The sequence below is a fragment of the Pholis gunnellus genome, assembly GCF_910591455.1.
Source record: "Pholis gunnellus genome assembly, chromosome: 10".
In the NCBI taxonomy this organism is placed as follows: domain Eukaryota; kingdom Metazoa; phylum Chordata; class Actinopteri; order Perciformes; family Pholidae; genus Pholis; species Pholis gunnellus.
Window position 1 is genome coordinate 14,579,000 of NC_136537.1, and position 18,026 is coordinate 14,597,025.

Genomic DNA, 18,026 nt, shown 5'->3' on the forward strand with positions numbered 1-18,026 from the left:
ATAAAACTGGGCAGCATTCAAACATTGATTTAGAATTCGAATGTCAACGCTATGAAGCTGTGGTGAAATTATTTCGTTACTATGCACCATTTCCTCTAAAATCTCATTTGAAATTAGAGAAATTGTCGCATGAATGTGATTTGAAGTTAGCTCATTAATGAGATTTTGAAGGGCTTTAATTTTGAAATGCTACATCAGAATGTCTTATGGAATGTCAACGCTATGAAGCTGTGGTCTATTCTGTTTACTGATTAGGAGAGCACTTTTACTCACGTTTACTATTTGTTGCTGTCCATTGACGGGGGGGGGCATAGGATTATGTGTTTTCCTAAACTTGCTGCGTTGCTGCACGGTGTGCAACTTTGTGCCGGGTGTAAAATAGGGCCCTTAGTCTTGTTCCATGAAAAGTGAGACTTGTGTCTCAAAATACATTTCATGACTACATCGCTACACTCTGGACTATAGGCTGGCTATCAGTGTAACAAAATTCCAGCTCCAAACAGAGGCTCTGATACCAAAACCTGACATTTATCATTTAGCCTATTTCTATAGATTGTGTTGCCTTTTGCAACGTGTCCCAGCTGTGTGACTGCATGCTCTATCTCTGATGTAGAGTCTGCAGGGATTAGACTCCCAGTAAAGGGGCAAGTAGCTGCTCATATTAAAGTAATTCAAAAGACCCCAGCTGCAAATGCACACACACACACACACACACACACACACACACACACACACACACACACACACACACACAGAATGTACAGAATGTAAATAACTGGCCACACACATTAACACAACACTGTGCATATGCAGACTTGCACACGAGCAGGCACACTCTTAACAGGAACTGACACAGAAGATAACGGCCTCATCCTTGTGTCTGTCCATTTACTAATGTTCCATATGTGCTCGCTTGGTTGGAATTCATCCCGTATGCCTGCCTGCATTTTATTCAATGAGTCACAAAGTGCGAGTGCATCTCTGGTGTGTAAATAGAGCATCTGAGTTAATGGAAAAATCCATCTAAAAATATCATTTCTAATAAAAAAAAAAATGTCGAAGCCTAGAAATACAGTGTGCTGTCAAGACAAATTCCTACGTATTTGTATGACTCATCACAAATAATGTGAGTGCCTTTCAAGGGAAACCTCTGAGTAGTAAAGGGATTCTTATATATTCCGATTTTGTGGTAATTTTTGCTGAATTGGATTGCTGTGAAATACCGCAATTTGTATGCAAAATCTGCTCAGAAATTGCTGTGTAGTTGCTGCACCACACTCAGATGAAGGATGTCTTAAACATGTTGCTACTGCTCCTTACTTTACAGTAATATCCTGCCACATGAAAGTTAAGCTTCATAAATGATGTCTACTTCACTGGTGATCTTTTTCCCTTTTGACCCACAACCTCACTGATTCCTTTGTTGCTCTTCAGCTCTTTTCTCCAGCTCTCGATCATGCAGCCATTTGATTTGACGTGTGTTTCACGACTTGTTTTATCGACCTCAGGAGAACAAAGACACAGAACTGGGCCTCCCGAGACTCCTCTCACAGTTTGCAACAGGAATATAATCATATTGATTTATCCATCAATGTACGAACAGACTACAATAAGAAACGGGTGACAGCCTCCACCTGAAAGCTATTATTGTTTTCATGTGATTTGTCTATTTATTTATCTTCTTTTTCTTGACTTGGAAGAGTTACAAGATAAGTGACAACAGGGCAGCATCAGAGCATAAATTAGTCTTGTCTGAAGCCTGATTTCTCCTTTTAATACTATTAAGAGAAAAGGGGGTCAGGAGGGTTTGTGCCTAATGACGAGTTAGAACATGAGCAGTTCTTTAGACATTATGACACTTAAGGTGGATAAGGACAGGATGGAAGACGCCCTGGGAGGAAGCTATCAGTTTTACTAAAGTCGATAGATTAGGTTTCAGGCGATTTAGCAATGTGTCTTAAGCTCAGAGGAAGCTTCAGTGTGAGTGTGTGCATACTTGAAGCGTCTCACTGAAGAAAACATCGAGTTTGGATGACTTTCAGATTGTCACTCAACATGTTGATACCAACACATCATTTGGATTCTTTTGGACTGTCGTTCACCAGAGCTTTGTTCACAACCAAACACATTTCCTCAACTGTGAATAACGCTTAAATATCAAAGTGAATTTGGTATTTTTCAAATGCACACACACAAATAAGACAATTTGCACACACGCTCTCATTGCAACCCAGTATTTGTAACTCCGACATCACTCACACACCAAAGTAAACCGTAGGCGACGCCTGCAGTCATGTTTGACTTGTATCTCTGTGGATAATAGACAGCACAGGGGACGTCAGCATTAAAAGTAGGTTGCCAGAAAATAAACTTTGGGAGAGATTGTTGTTTAGCACACAGAAATTAGATCAGGAACAGTGATTCATCACATCACATAGAAAATGACAGCTAAGATTGCACCAATCATGTGTGAGCCTAACTAATAATAGCAAATAAATATTTATTCCTCTCTACTGTATAAAGCTGTGTTGACTAATGTCTCTCACTTATGCAGCTCTTATGGGGTATAAAATCAGTCATCTGTAAATCATAGTTTAGCAGTGTACACATGCAGACAGTGTGCATGGATGTGGTGCCATCTGGTAGTGATACACAGTACTTCACCAACATTGTGTGATTTGTTCATTTTTACTTGTCCCACCATTGACCGTCCTGCCAGCAGCGAACTGTGATACAGGTGATCTGTTAAAATCAACTATTTCCAAAAAATAATAAAAGTGGTAAAGTCAGAAAAATAAGTGCCAACTCTTTCATATTATCAAGAAAAATAGTTTATTTAAAAGATAAAGGAAAGGCTTTGAGAAGCAGTTTTAAACTTTACAACACCATCTAACATTGCTGTGAACAATGTCAGCAACTTATTTACACTATTCCTGGTGGTCACAGTAACAATGCATTGAGCAACACCAAGCACTCAACTTGTCAACAGGGAAATAAAGAGCTGGCTGGAGATTCGGAGTTTCATGTGATCATGTTTCATAAGACACAAACATGATAGTTAGAAGACAACAATGACATTTTCAGTAAATGTAACGTAATGAACAACCAGCTGCAAAAAAAAGTAACGTTTCCCCACAACCAGAGCCGCCTAAAATTCAAAATGTCAAAGTCACACGATCAAAAAATGATATGGATTAAGACACAATTTACATCTACAGCACATATAGTTAGTGGAGCTTTGCAAAATCCTCAATTTGACATGCTATGCTCAAAGTGGAGGGCCGGCAAAAAAAACCTTTTGATTGATTTGAGACATTTACAAAAATATCAATGATCTTGTAATGCTACTCCCCTTTCACGTTCCCCTTGTCCTTGCTCTTGCTCTTGTCCTTTGGTATACGGCCCATGTTATAAAACTCTAAGTTTGGCCTCATGTCGGTGAGGTGGGCGAGCCGGTTGGACATGGCGAAGAAAGCAACGATGGCAGCGATGTCCCACGCATCCTCACGGTCAAAGCCCACTTCCTCCAAAGACTGGAAATGCTGCTCTGTGATGCTGTCGCTGCGACACACAGCCATCGCAAAGTCCAGCATGGCGCTCTCCCGAGGTGACAGCTCTGCATTCTCATAGTTAACAACGACCTGCGTGAAAATAGGGAGGTAGATAATTAGACATAGTGGGAAATGTAAGTGATTTATTTAATATATAACTTTTTTGAATCACCAAAAAATGTGTTTTGCTCTGATTGATTAAAATGTCTAGCATAACTTAACTACACTTTTGTGACAACTGCAGTAATTGTGTATTGTAAAAAGCAAGTCAAAATCTATTAAAAGTTTATACCTGATCGCAAAGAGTGGGTTTCTTAGAGTAGATGCGGTGCAATGCACTGTGGGATACCACACAGTAAAGACATTTGTTGTGGTTACTGGTAGCTACTACAATCAGCTCACGATCTGCCTTGGTCAGTCCGCCTGGAACACAGTAGACATCATATCAATATGAAAACAATAACATACACTTACACAACAAGAATATATAAAGTACACAGCATCAGAGCTGGCTGGCTGGTTTTAGTCAATATGGTTCTACAGATAAAAGAGAAACTTCCTCTTGGAACAGATCCATGATATTCAAGAAGTGGCTACAATGCCAAAAACAACATTCTTAAACAAAACAAGTTCATGATGTTCCGTTTAGTAGAGACAGTGGGATGGGAAGAGAATGCTGAGGCTTTAGTGTTTGATTGTGTTGTTCAGCGTAGATTTTTATTGTAAATTGTAAGTGTGAATGCTTAGAGGCCAATATGGCTTAACACATGTAACGAAAAAGCCAGATAGTTGTTTGATACTTTCTCTGCAGTCTCCCCGTCTGGATGGACGTCTACTGTACGTGTAGTGAGTGGCACGGAGCAGTCACATGCAGCAGCCAGCCAGCTGACAATTACACTACTCTTTCTTTCTTATAGTGGCTACACCATCTAACCCAACTAGAGGTAAACAATGTAAATTATGTGTGCAGAGATCCTGTGAGAGACCAGATGCAATCTGCATTATTGAATCATATGTCTGATCACATTTCCACCCTTCCACTGGTTGCACACCAAACCCCACAGTGCCATGTGGAATGCAGTACATAACACAAGCCAAACAGGGTGCAGCCTTGTAAAAGGAGTCTGTATTACTGCCAACAAAAAGGAAGACAAATAACATCTTGGCTTACTTAAGTGGTGGGTGATGTGAAGTCTGACCTAGTAGCCGGATAACGGGTAAAGTGTGAATGCTGGGGCCCTGGAGCATGTTTCAGGAGCCCAAGCGCTGTCCTCAGGATGCCGAGAAATTCTATCACCGCTCCCGAGTAACACCACTTGCGTTAACTGCCACCACAGAGAAGCATAACAAAAAAAAACACACACACACACACCTGTCTCTTTGTTCATTAGTTCATTGTAGTAAGCAAAGAAGGCTCTGAACTCTGCTGGTCTATGAGAAAGGGCTTTGAAGACATTGGGCAAAAATCCTCCCTGTAAAGAAATAAACGTGAAGTTTAGCAGTTGAAATAAGAGTTGATCTGAAGAGTTTAATACGTTGTTTTGTTTCTATACCTTTGACTCAACTTCCTCCATGAGCTCTACTATGTCATAAGGTAGATCTTTCCTGTACGGAACTGGATACCGACTGATGTTCTCCGGTGGCGGATCGCTGGAGAGAAGCCTGATCCCCGCTGCCTTCTGTCGAGGCACGCGAACCGACCGGAGAGACGCCTGGACGGAAGACAGGAGAGTCACACGAGTCATACGGAAACAGCACTAGCAGAGCTCAGTAGAAACGCAATCGATAACTTACCAGCTGTGTGAACATATGGGGACGAAACAACTTCGACACGAGAGTGCTCGCCATTTCAGTCCGAAAGAGGAGCGTCAGAAACAGACGGTTTGCTCGGTTAACGCTAGTTTCAAGTCTTCCCACTTAACTGAAGTTAAGTAAAATATATATTATGTATCAGTCTTTACAACTGTCAGTGACATTGTTTTTACTTCGTTGATGTTGTAAGTCAAGTCAAACAGCCAATCATAGATTCGTACTGAGTCACGCCCATAGTTCTTTTTCTTCTTCTTCGGTTTAATTTGCGGCAGACTAGACGCAGCCACGGCCTGTTGCTGCCCTCCACAGTATATTTGTAGACCTCAACTGTGTGCGTTATATCATTATGTAGAGTCCAATACAATGTTGAAAATTGATTACAGATTCTGTTGTTTAACAATTTCCAACAGTGAGATTTGACTTAAATAAATGATCTGTAACTCCCCTTTCTGACCGCTCCGTATGGCATGATGCTATTAACACATTGTCTCTCCTGTCCCTTCTTGTATTTGGCTCCTGCTGCAATGTTGGCTATATAAAAAAAGATTAAAAAAACATGCCTCTGTTTCCTGTGACATTCTTTTTTGCAATCCCTGTGTTATAAAGCTTTTACACTTGATCCTTCTGTACGAGGTAGGACTTCAAGATAGGGGCGTGCATTTGAAGGGTCCTGTACCCACGAGAATTATCGCAGTTTTGCAATTTGTGGCTTACATTCTAGACACGACCATCAAGTTGGTTGGTCTCGGGTCTGTACGGTCTGTCCCTATATACAGTCTATAATCTGTTCCTGTATACAGTCTATGATCTGTCCCTATATACAGTCTATAATCTGTCCCTATATACAGTCTGTGATCTGTCCCGATATACAGTCTATGAGCTGTCCCTATATACAGTCTATGATCTGTCCATACATACAGTCTATGATCTGTCCCGATATACAGTCTATGATCTGGCCCCACTCTCATGCAGTACCGCTCCTCGTCGCCAGGAGTCAGTGTGGAGCGCACTGGCAGCAACAAAAGCCCATCTATCTACCCTTTGCCCCGGAAATGACTTAACAGCGAACGGTCGCGTTTGAGCGCCGGATTCTGTCAAAACGCTTTGGATAATTTATCAAAACAAAAAAAAATTACGAATTGAACATTACAGCAAAATGTTTTACCATGTAAGTATGTGTAATACCCTCCGCGTGTGAGCCGGATATTAGCCGTGTAGTGGTGTTTTGATTTATCAATGTGTGCCGAGCGTGATCGGTTAGCGTAGCTATTGTAGCTCAACACAACTTCTCAAAATCCTCCACGCTGTGATTAGCGTTGTTGTTTTATAGCCAGGCAGAAACACCACCAGCTATCTCGTCTTTGATTAACCAGATGCAGTGTGGCGGCCACCGTAGGATCACATACCTTAAAACAGCATAACATCTCTAACAGTGTGCAGCCCGCATTATCAATGCAAGCGGTGTCTTACAACGCGTGTATTGTTTTGTGTTATCAGATTTCTTTGGAGCATGAAATCTTACTACATCCGAGGTATTTTGGCCCTAACCTCCTGAACACCGTGAAGCAGAAGCTGTTCACAGAAGTGGAGGGTACCTGCACTGGCAAGTGAGTGGCTGCGAGACTCGAGTTAACCTGTCATTTCAGTGGAATGTTGCTTTAGTTTAGGTTGTAACATGTGTTACTAAAGTGTAGTGAACTTAAACCCTATGCACAGGTGTGTATGTGTGCAGACGTTCAGGAAGAGGCAGAAATGGACATTTCCGTGTCATAATATGTGTAATAATTTGAAATACTTTAGTCATTTTAAATTATGGCCTATGGCAAAAGTTGCTTAAAACTTTGAATTTTGACTTCGCAATAATAAAAAAAACACAATCAAAGGCAACAGATCAAGGGCGATATTTTATCCTTTAAGTCATCAAGACAGTATTTAACTGCACAAGGAAGTTATTAAATTGCATTTATATTCCCACATGTTATTGATTTATGTGTGTCCCTCCCTTCAGGTATGGCTTTGTCATCGCCGTCACCACCATTGACAACATCGGGGCAGGTGTAATACAACCGGGGAGAGGGTTTGTCCTCTATCCCGTCAAGTACAAGGCCATTGTGTTCCGCCCGTTTAAAGGGGAGGTGGTTGACGCTGTGGTCACTCAGGTCAACAAGGTATGGGACAATACAGCTTACTGGCCACGATGCAGATGTTTAAGCTGGAACATATCGTATCTGATGACATGTGAAATCTGACATATTGATATTATAATAAATCAACTTGACACGGCACTGCTTTTTATCTAATTGTCTAATGTCAAAATATGTATATTTGCTTCTGAAGACTTGGCACAGTAATGTAACTGGCTATATTAATGGCTAAAACTCATGTTGTTAAAAAGTAAAACAAGGTGCTTTGTAATAAAGATAAGATAGATAATTGTAAATACCCATATTTATATTTTTATTTATATCTTTTAACTTTATCATAGTAAATATGCCTCCAGTTAAGTGGAGAGTTTATGCTTCTGTAGTGGTTGATGTTTTGAATATTTACTAAGTGATAAATAGCTGATAGTGGATATGTTTCTCTGTTTCTTGCAGGTTGGATTGTTCACAGAAATTGGTCCCATGTCCTGCTTCATATCTCGCCACGTGAGTCAGCATGAAATGTATAGTTATGACCGTTAGCTTTTTATAGGCTTTTCGGTTTAATCTCTTTGTTAGAGGTTGACCGATTTAATCGGACGTTTTGCATATAATCGTCATCGGTTGAACTGGGCTCTGATTGTGGCTCATGGCTGCACAACCGCCACCCGTCATGCGGGGACATACATCACCGTTGACAAACAATAATCAGTTTACTTCTCCACACAAAAGTTACTTCTTGAATATATAACGCAACGCTATCTGCTCTTTGTCCACGATACAAGACGGGCAGACAGACAGGGAGGAAAATAAATCATTCAACTGTTACTTATTTAACAATTAACATTCTCTTTTCCAAATCCAGACACGTAACTATCCATTCATGAAATGAAATCGCACACTTAAGGATCCTCCGTATCTCGGGAATGTGCATGAATATTGATGAGTGGCATTTAATAATCCTGTCCAGTCATAAGCTACAGAACAGCACATCGCCCATTGCAAATAAATAAAACATATTCACAATGATGTAATCGATCCACTTACACACAGGATCTTCTTTTTACTAATGATTACATTTGTAATGACAAATGTATGCTTTGATGTTCAGTTCCAGATTTATTTTTTAATTACTTTGAGTCTGATGTGGCCGATTATTAAGATGTCAGCTAATTCCTGTTCCAAACTGTTATTATATCTGCCTTTAAAAGTCCACTGTCTGTTGATCTCTAATCTTTATCTCACAAGAAACTTTGTTTTTTTCAGTCCATCCCTTCAGAAATGGAGTTCGACCCCAACTCCAATCCTCCTTGTTATAAGACAGTTGATGAGGTAAGAATTCATAAATTGTTTAAACAAAGTATTTTTTTAGAAAACATAAAGAGTATAATGCCATACATTCTGTATACAAAGTAGTTGCAGTGCTGCATACTGTTGTGCTCCTGTTATGTTACTGTTCCTGAGTCTTGGATGTTTTCTCCTCTTTTCAAGGACATTGTAATCCAGCAAGATGATGAGATTAGGCTAAAGATTGTGGGAACAAGAGTGGACAAGAATGACATTGTAAGTGTTTTTCTTCTTCGGATCAGATGTTACACAGTAGTTTATTAAAGTGATGTACTGTATCTTAATATAACAGAAGTTAACAATGAGCTTTTCTCTTGTTTTTCAGTTTGCCATCGGTTCTCTCATGGATGATTATCTGGGTGAGTATTACACAGAATATAGTCATACAGGTTCTGAATCTGTTCGTGAATGTGAAATTATTCTGCACAATAATGTGATTTAGCTTCAAATGTTTTATTTTCTGTTTTATAAATGATTGCTGAACCTGCCTTCTCTACTTCCAGGTCTTGTGAGCTGATTCGCCCCAGACGGAGCACATTTCACTTGGGACATTTTATGTTGTAGCTTAGTTATTTCGTTGTTAAAATTAATATTTTTCTACACTGATTGATATGGTGACGGGTGGAGAAGCCCCATAGCGACATCATTTTGTTATAATGCTGCACAGCTTACATTTGTTTTATTGGAACTAGTGTAAGAGTCAAAGAAAATCCAGGATAATGTTTGCTAAATCTATAGCAAGATGGCATACAATGCAGAAGCAGAACATGTATTGTTTCTTTGTAGAATTCACAATTTCTATCTCAACTATATATGGTTTTGTTTTTTGTACACTGACTGTAATAAAGTATTTTATTTGTTGTATCTTTGTATCGGTTTTAAATGTCTCAGCATGTTAATATGTCAGAGCATTGCTCTTTCTTAATCTGCAAAGAGACTTGATGCACAACTGCATCTGTGTGATGTGGCAAAGCACCACCCTGTAGAACACGAGGCGACACGTGAACGCGGAAACGTCGCAAGTGCGCGCACGACTCGCGGACGTAAATACGTCAGTAGAGCGCTCGTTCTTTCTTTCTCTCGTCCTGAAGATGGCGGCGGGGGTGAGTACGATGGAAAGATGCACATTTGGGGTTTCTCTTTTAACTTTCCTGGCGCAATCCGCCGTAAATCAGGCCCATCTGCACTGCTATTGAGGTCCCTTTAACGTAAACGATGCTTTATGTCTGTTAGGTAGCCGTTATTGAGCGTATTTACGAAGAATTTCATTCAGTGTTCGTGTAAACTAAGGTTAGCTTTTTTGCTATCCTGCCGTAGCATTCACAGAGAATGACGCTCCTCTTCCGACCCAGGCTTGTGCCACGTTACCGTGACTAATATCAAGCTGTAAAAACGTATTGTTGCACTTAAAGGTAATTTCGCACAACCTTAGTGTTTATGTCCTGTGTTTGAAGGTCTACGACAAACCGGTACTGTCTTTGTCTAAAGCTATTTTGGCTAAAGCTATATTACCGGTATTGTTAGCTAGCATTTAAAGTAAGCTGAAAACCACGTGAAACGATAGTTGCTCGTAGTTAACGTTTATTTGGCATTGGCTCGTTGTTAACGTGCATTTGGCATTGGTAGCCGTTAGTTTTATCTAAATAAACTCGACTCTTCACCCTGCTCCCATTCCAACCTAGTCCGATTTAAATGGTCGTGCGTCCAGGTTTAGGTAGCATCCTCCATTTGTGTCGAGAACACTACCAGACCAAGCTATGTCACTGAAACTGGTTCTGTGGATTTATTTAAAGCACCACTTGTATTTTCATAGATGTGTCAGCGTGTTAAGACCTTTCATATTGTATTTTATAATGTAATAGAACTCGAATACAGCCAGAATACATAATTTTTTTGGTATCAAACCATTGTGAGTTATTGGCATGAACCCATCTTAATGTTGCCACAACTTGCTAGCAAATATGTGATGCATGTATGCTGAAACCATGTGTATTTTTAAGTTAAACAATTGCTATTTTCTCCCCCTCTCCAGACTCTGTACACGTACCCAGAGAACTGGCGGGCCTTCAAGGCCCAGATTGCAGCCCAGTACAGTGGGGCTCGCCTCAAAGTCGCCAGCAACTCCCCTGCCTTCACCTTCGGGCAGACGAACCGCACTCCTGCCTTCCTTAACAACTTCCCCCTGGGCAAGGTTGGTGTGATTATGATGTGCTTGTTGGACCTTTAAAAAAAAAAAAAAAAATCTGGTAGCTCTTAGTGTGTGTCTTCAATGGCAATGGCAAATTAGTCACTGCAATCAATTATCATAAGCAATAATAAAAGCAATTAAGTAGAAAGGTTGTAACCACTTTGACTATGTCACGGTTGTTGCGAACATCTCATTATGCACTAAATTGCTTGATTCTCTGGAATAAAATGTGTTAAATCATTCTTGAATTCTGCCATTGTTTGTAGGTACCTGCATACCAGGGAGATGATGGTTTCTGTCTGTTTGAGAGTAATGCCATTGCTCACTACTGTAAGTTTTTATTAGTACTCGCATGGTTAACTGAAGTGTCTTATGCACTATTCATCTTGGTGTGCATCCAATAGGTCCATATTTATTGATTACCGTAGGTTTTAAAGGAAGCAGAGTAACTGCTGCTAGGTTTGAGGGACAGTTTCTCCGCGGTTTCCCACAGGTCAACAATTTGTGGTCGTCGCATGAGTCCGCAAATGATTCAAATTCATAAATTGCTTAAACTGCAAATATTAACTAGCTAGCTTATGTGGCGCAGGTCACTGTGCTCTATTATGTGCGTATCATAGGTCCATGCACACATAGATTTAATCCAGTCATCGGCGGTACAACGCATCGGATCAGCACAATAGGAGCAAATATAACTTTTAGAGATAGCTGATCGTGTTTTTTTGGTTGTTACAATAATGTAAATGAAATACTGAATCACTTTCAGTGACAGAAAAGTCTTTTTAATCAAAAGGCCGATGTCTTGCCGTATTTTACAATTCATCTCCAAAGACCTAGATAGAAACAAAGCTTGACTCTTTGGAGGAAACGGATGATCCCCAGTCTTTGGGCAAGGCAGTGTCCAGTCATGGCACCAAGTCTTAATCTGACAGGGGAAGAGAAACTATAGACCATGTTCATCCCAGTCATCTCTGTTCAGTGAGGTAAAGGCTGGTTCATGCTATGGCCACAGTAACAAGAGACCTACCTCAGGTAATTGAAATAAGACAGAACTGCTTAAGTTTTATTAGTTTCACAAAAGGAGCAAATATAACTTTTAGAGATCCCTGATCACGTTTTTTTGTTGCTGATCATTGATGATCCATATTGGTCGATCCAAAACCTTTAATTACAGCAGCTGGTCTACAAGGCTCAGACTTTTCTTTTTACACAGTCCCAAAAATCATTTCAATTGTTCTGTGATAATCACCAACATTAACCTTTTGCTGTGTAATTATTAGTTATACTTGATAGACCGGTTAAACTTTTGAAATGTTGCACTGTTCGCTGCATTCCATCAGACTTTATAACTAGTCTGCACTTGAAACTGCTTGTGAAGCATGCTGTTGAAGGCAATACTTTAACACTGGAATGCATAGTTAATGCCATGAAAGCAAACTTTCTGCCCGCTCAGTGTTCAAAATATAGAATAGTATGCTATTATGATTAAAGATATTCACCTTTCACCCACAGTGAGCAATGATGCCCTGCGTGGTGCCACTCCCCAGGCCGCTGCCCAGGTGCTGCAGTGGGTGAGCTTTGCTGACTCGGAGATCATCCCACCAGCCAGCGCATGGGTCTTCCCCACTCTGGGAATCATGCAGTTCAACAAGCAGGTTTGCAGCTCAGCATTTTCTGGTTAAGCTAAAGACTTGAATTATGATTTGTTAGCTGTGGTGGGAGGTTGGTAGCCATTTTATTTGGCCTGAGTGGCGTGCGCTGTAGTTGAGACTTGGCACTTCACCATGTAGTAGATTAATTAATCATTCTTCTGTCTGGGTCTGTCCAGGCCACAGAGCAGGCCAAGGAGGACGTGAAGAGGGTCCTTACAGTGCTGAACCAGCACCTGAACACCCGTACCTTCCTGGTGGGGGAGAGGGTCAGCCTGGCTGACATCACTGTGGCATGCTCCATGGTCTGGCTCTACAAACAGGTTTGGCATACACTCAGACATAACTGTTAATAATAAATATTATTTTGTTGCAGCACTCTTCTAATGAATGAGTTAGGATGCCCTCCAGGAAGACCTGACACACCTCTGTACCCCTGTAGGTCCTCGAGCCTTCTTTCCGTCAGCCATACCCCAACGTGACTCGCTGGTTTGCCACCTGTGTCAACCAACCCCAATTCAAGACTGTCCTTGGCGAGGTCAAGCTGTGTGAAAAGATGGCTCAGTTTGATGGTGAGTAGTCTGCAGTGACATCAGAAGACGCACGTTGCTGGCTGCTGGATCACACGGTGTAATTTAAGATACAATTTGACATACACTTGCCTTTCGATAAGACGGGTACTACAAAGTTGTGTAAATACATCCTTTGGAAGGGCTGTATTATGTTTACATGTCTCGTTAAAATGAAGTTAAATCTGCAGATAAAGATAAATGGTTGTGGTTAAAGGATTGCACCAAAATAATTGGATGGCATTTGACAAACTATTTACTTATATTTAAAATGTTACAAAAATGTAAATGAAATACTGAATCATTTTCAGTGACAGAAAAGTCTCTTTTTAATCAAAAGGCCGATGTCTTGCCGTACTTCACAATTCATCTCCAAAGATCGACTCTTTGGAGGAAACGGATGATCCCCAGTCTTTGGGCAAGGCAGTGTCCAGTCATGGCACCAAGTCTTAATCTGACAGGGGAAGAGAAACTATAGACCATGTTCATCCCAGTCATCTCTGTTCAGTGATTTAAAGGCTGGTTCATGCTATGGCCACAGTAACCAGAGACTTACCTCAGGTCATTTTAATAAGACAACAGCTTACGTTTTTATTAGTTTCGAGTCCAAAGTCAAATAATTGCAATATTGAACAGAAAACATGTTTTCAATATTTTGTTCCGTTTCTCCAGCCAAGAAGTTTGCAGAGATGCAGCCTAAGAAAGAAACGCCACCCAAGAAAGAGAAGGGAGGAAAAGAGGCAGCCAAGCCCCAGGAGAAGAAGAAGAAGGAAGAGAAGAAGCCTGCCCCAGAAGAGGAGATCGATGAATGTGATGCTGTTCTGGCTGCTGAACCCAAAACCAAGGACCCCTTTGCACACCTGGCAAAGAGGTAACAAGACCTTTATGATTTCCTTGTCTAAAGCATGTTTCCTCACACTTCAGCTCATACTGTATAGATGAGCAGTGGCAAACCGTGTCCCATGGTGAGCCAATAGTCTGCAGGTTGCTAGTTGATCACTTCCACAGATTATTGAGTTTATTTGGTGCATTCAATGGAATATTCAATGCAAAGGCTGAACACCAATCAGAAAACGGATGATCCCCAGTCTTTGGGCAAGGCGGTGTCCAGTCATGGCACTATGTCTTAATCTGACAGGGGAAGAGAAACTATAGACCATGTTCATCCCAGTCATCTCTGTTCAGTGAGGTAAAGGCTGGTTCATGCTATGGCCACAGACTAGATTAAACTTCTAGATCTACAGTTGTTCCTTTTCTCTGTAAGACATGTTAAGTTTCCACCTCCTACAATTTAAGTAAGCCGACAGCAATGCTCTTTTCCAAAATTATTTTTTCTTTTAAATTGCAAAAATAAATGGTTGAAATTGGTGTGCAGGGGTAATTAAGAATCAAAAGTTGAACCAAACATGTAGCTATGTCTAGTCGTATCCTTTATGACTAGGGCTGTGGCGATTAGTCGATGCTGAAAATCCTTGGAGGTGCTAAATGCACCACGTGTCTTTTTTGAATTTATATTATTTTGTAGTGTAGCCGCTTCGAGTACTAATAGTTAAAAATATGAATTTTTCAGAAGCACTGGTGACTTTAGCCAGTGTCGGTCTATCCTGAGCCTTGTATATCTGACACTATTATGACAAAGGCCTAAAAGCTCATTTGTATGATCACCTCAGCCCGGCGGACACAATGCTGCTGGTGAGCGTTGTGCTTCGTGCTCTAATCTTTCAGCCATCAAACTGAGCGGTGACGAGGGCATCCATACAACATTTAAAGGCAACAAGTCACGCAAATATATGGTAGCCCAAATAGATAATAAACCTGAAAGGGGCGATCCTAGTCGCTAATCATGCAACAGTAGTCAGAGTGGTGATATGTTGTCATAAAAAGATAAAAAAGCATCCAGAGCACTATCATAGAACGATAGGATGAAGCACTCTCCAGGCTGTATTGACACAGGCCACGAGGTGTTCTGTCAAAAAATGTTAGACAATCATTTTGATTACAAACAAGAATATTGGGAGCATGCTTTGATAGGCTACTCTATTAGAATAGATTTCAGGTGCAGTGTGATTTTGTGTTGTGCTGCTTTATACAGAATATTGTCAAAATACAATGGATGTATATTCATGACCCAATCTTATTTTCCCTTTTTTCTTTTCTAGCGCGTTTGTCATGGACGAGTTCAAGAGAAAGTATTCCAACGAGGACACCATGACAGTTGCCATTCCCCACTTCTGGGAGAACTTCGACCATGAGGGCTACTCGATCTGGTACTGCCAGTACAAGTATCCTGAGGAGCTCACACTTACCTTCAAGAGCTGCAACCTGATCTCAGGTGAGACTCCGCAGCAGCCGTTTAACCAAACGCAATGAATCAAAAGTGAATCACGTTTTATTTTTTTCGGTCCTGCTTATTGGAGCAAAAATACTGGGAATTTTCTCTGACTCATGTGTTGGTGTGAGTTTCCGTCATTTGTTCAAGTTTGCTCCCATAGTCCGAAAACAATGGGTCTGTTTTTTTAATAGTGGCGTACATCATGTTTATGTTTTATGGTAACATAAACCAGGTTCCTGAGTAGTTTTGCCATATTTCTGGGTAGCTGAGCTCTTGTGTTCATTAAGATCATGCTCAGAATACATAACAAAGAATAACAAACCAGGCTTAGTCGATGATCGAAGCTTGTGCTTGTTTTAGGAATAAGTCAGTTTTGAAATCTTGGCTGTTGCTTCTCAAAAGTTGTAGAATTGGGCAACCCCCCTTCTAGTGGGGGGGGGGGGGGAGCATATTGTCCCCAGTCTTTGGGCAAGGCGGTGTCCAGTCATGGCACTATGTCTTAATCTGACAGGGGAAGAGAAACTAGAGACCATGTTCATCCCAGTCATCTCTGTTCAGTGAGGTAAAGGCTGGTTCATGCTATGGCCACAGTAACCAGACTGACCTATATAGAGAGAACGACACTAAAGGTGTTTCAGTTTGGACCGTATCTGAGACGGTGGGCCTTAAGTTGTCGTGGATCATCCAGATGAACTTTAAAGAAAATGTTCAATGAAGTCCTTTTCTCAAATGTATGACTGCACTGGTCAATGTGTCATTTATATTACTTTTAATGTTTTGACTTGTTTCTATTGATTTAATAAAATGTCTTGACTCCCTCCATGTTCTTCACAGGTATGTTCCAGCGCCTGGACAAACTCCGAAAGAATGCCTTCGCTAGTGTCGCCTTGTTTGGCACCAACAACGACAGCAGCATCTCTGGCATCTGGATCTTCAGAGGCCAGGACCTGGCCTTCCCTGTAAGTTCAAAGTCCTGACCTGATGACAGCCCTACCCTCAAGCACGTAGTGCTTGTGTTTGACACACTGATTTGAGCATAGTTGCTAAAACGTACTGCTGCGGCTAAACCAATGTTTCCTGAGTGAAAACCTGTTTGATTAGATTATTTAGATCCCCAGTCTTTGGGCAAGGCAGTGTCCTGTCATGGCACCAAGTCTTAATCTGACAGGGGAAGAGAAACTAGAGACCATGTTCATCCCAGTCATCTCTGTTCAGTGAGGTAAAGGCTGGTTCATGCTATGGGCACAAATGATTCCCAAAATCTAAATATTAGATGTTTCAGGTTGATGGGTGTCCATGTTTTTAGGGCTTTTGGCTAAATTAAGTCTTGCAATTAAGATTGCATGAGACCATGTTCTAGTAAGTCTTTTCTAGCTTGACGTTCTTGAATTTGGTAAAGCATGCACAGACACTCTCGTGGTCTGCATGTCAATGCACACCATGTGATGGTCCAATTCGGTAATTCACTCATATTAAAACCATGTTTTTATTCTCCTCCTAGCTATCTCCAGACTGGCAGATCGACTACGAATCTTATGACTGGCGCAAGCTGGATTCAAACAGCGAGGAGTGCAAGACCATGGTGAAGGAGTACTTTGCCTGGGAGGGTGACTTTAAGCACATGGGTAAAGCCTTCAATCAGGGCAAGATCTTCAAGTGAGAGGACACTGGGAACGTCTGAACAACAGCACTCTTCGCTCTGCTGTCCGGCACTTAAAATTGATTGACTTTCAGCCGCCACGTGCTTACTTTACTGCAAGAATGACTTTGAATTACAGTGTTTAAGGCTGGAGTGAATTGTCTCAGTGGCCCCAAACTGTTTTTTTTGTTTTGACCTGCGAAATAAAAGCATTTTCCACAATGCAATCTATGGGATATGTCTGTGGTCTGACTTAAGTCTATTTTTTCAATGTTGTGTTTGAGTGATAACCAATTAATCAATTTAGTGTACATAAAGAGCAAAATATCATGAAGAGCTCTGCAGCAGTTTTTCCAGTCAAAAGTAGAAGTGAAACCTTGTTTTTCCAACATGAGTTCCCTGGTGCATGGTGTAACTGCGCCTTTCTGACCACACCGACTGGCAATGCTGCGTGTGTGGTTGGCAATACATCAAGAGTGAAACTTTAAACCAGAAGACTCGGTTAAACAAAGTTTCTCTGCTGGGTATCGAATCATACTAGACACATTTCTCCACCTGTACTGCTGATATTGTGAATACATTTAGCATCTCTACTGGGAAACCGTTTTGTTTTCCAACACTTGAATTGGTCCCTGAGGAGCAGTTCTTCACCATTACACCAACATAAGTGATGCTGTCTTCTCTTAGTCCAGTAGGGGGCAGCCAAAGACTTTAAATTGGAGCCCTTGAGCGTGTTGAATTGGGAACATCAATAGGGAGAGAGAATTACTGGGCTGAGCTCTGGTTTGCTCAAAGACA

General features: G+C 41.0%; 3 protein-coding genes across 3 annotated transcripts; 2 read left to right on the forward strand and 1 right to left on the reverse strand.

Moving 5' to 3' along the window:
* Nucleotides 1–2,818: 2,818 nt before the first annotated feature.
* Nucleotides 2,819–5,552, reverse strand: LOC306702309 (uncharacterized protein). The gene is made up of 5 exons (XM_079167894.1): nucleotides 5,346–5,552; nucleotides 5,105–5,263; nucleotides 4,924–5,023; nucleotides 3,844–3,974; nucleotides 2,819–3,641 (listed from the first exon to the last, which is right to left on the reverse strand). Exons 1-5 carry the CDS (start codon nucleotides 5,397–5,399, stop codon nucleotides 3,345–3,347), a joined length of 741 nt encoding a protein of 246 aa, XP_079024020.1. The 5' UTR covers nucleotides 5,400–5,552; the 3' UTR covers nucleotides 2,819–3,344.
* An 857-nt stretch (nucleotides 5,553–6,409) lies between these two features.
* Nucleotides 6,410–9,712, forward strand: polr2g (RNA polymerase II subunit G). Its single transcript, XM_079167269.1, has 8 exons — nucleotides 6,410–6,531; nucleotides 6,861–6,970; nucleotides 7,372–7,531; nucleotides 7,961–8,011; nucleotides 8,771–8,836; nucleotides 8,996–9,067; nucleotides 9,177–9,210; nucleotides 9,355–9,712. Exons 1-8 carry the CDS (start codon nucleotides 6,520–6,522, stop codon nucleotides 9,366–9,368), a joined length of 519 nt encoding a protein of 172 aa, XP_079023395.1. The 5' UTR covers nucleotides 6,410–6,519; the 3' UTR covers nucleotides 9,369–9,712.
* A 188-nt stretch (nucleotides 9,713–9,900) lies between these two features.
* Nucleotides 9,901–17,466, forward strand: eef1g (eukaryotic translation elongation factor 1 gamma). Its single transcript, XM_079168063.1, has 10 exons — nucleotides 9,901–9,954; nucleotides 10,884–11,042; nucleotides 11,306–11,369; nucleotides 12,552–12,694; nucleotides 12,868–13,011; nucleotides 13,131–13,260; nucleotides 13,930–14,128; nucleotides 15,417–15,589; nucleotides 16,424–16,548; nucleotides 17,091–17,466. Exons 1-10 carry the CDS (start codon nucleotides 9,943–9,945, stop codon nucleotides 17,247–17,249), a joined length of 1,308 nt encoding a protein of 435 aa, XP_079024189.1. The 5' UTR covers nucleotides 9,901–9,942; the 3' UTR covers nucleotides 17,250–17,466.
* Nucleotides 17,467–18,026: the final 560 nt, after the last annotated feature.

Bases quoted from the DNA above. Each gene is read 5' to 3' on its own strand.
- LOC306702309 (XM_079167894.1), bottom strand. From the start codon at position 5,399: ATGGCGAGCACTCTCGTGTCGAAGTTGTTTCGTCCCCATATGTTCACA. The intron at 5,024-5,104 runs GTATAGAAACAA...ATTTCTTTACAG, and splicing joins TGGAGGAAGTTGAGTCAAAG to GGAGGATTTTTGCCCAATGT. The intron at 3,642-3,843 runs GTATAAACTTTT...ATTTTCACGCAG, and splicing joins AACCCACTCTTTGCGATCAG to GTCGTTGTTAACTATGAGAA.
- polr2g (XM_079167269.1), top strand. The intron at 6,971-7,371 runs GTGAGTGGCTGC...CCCTCCCTTCAG, and splicing joins GAGGGTACCTGCACTGGCAA to GTATGGCTTTGTCATCGCCG. The intron at 8,012-8,770 runs GTGAGTCAGCAT...TGTTTTTTTCAG, and splicing joins CCTGCTTCATATCTCGCCAC to TCCATCCCTTCAGAAATGGA.
- eef1g (XM_079168063.1), top strand. The intron at 13,012-13,130 runs GTTTGGCATACA...GTACCCCTGTAG, and splicing joins TGGTCTGGCTCTACAAACAG to GTCCTCGAGCCTTCTTTCCG. The intron at 15,590-16,423 runs GTGAGACTCCGC...TGTTCTTCACAG, and splicing joins GAGCTGCAACCTGATCTCAG to GTATGTTCCAGCGCCTGGAC.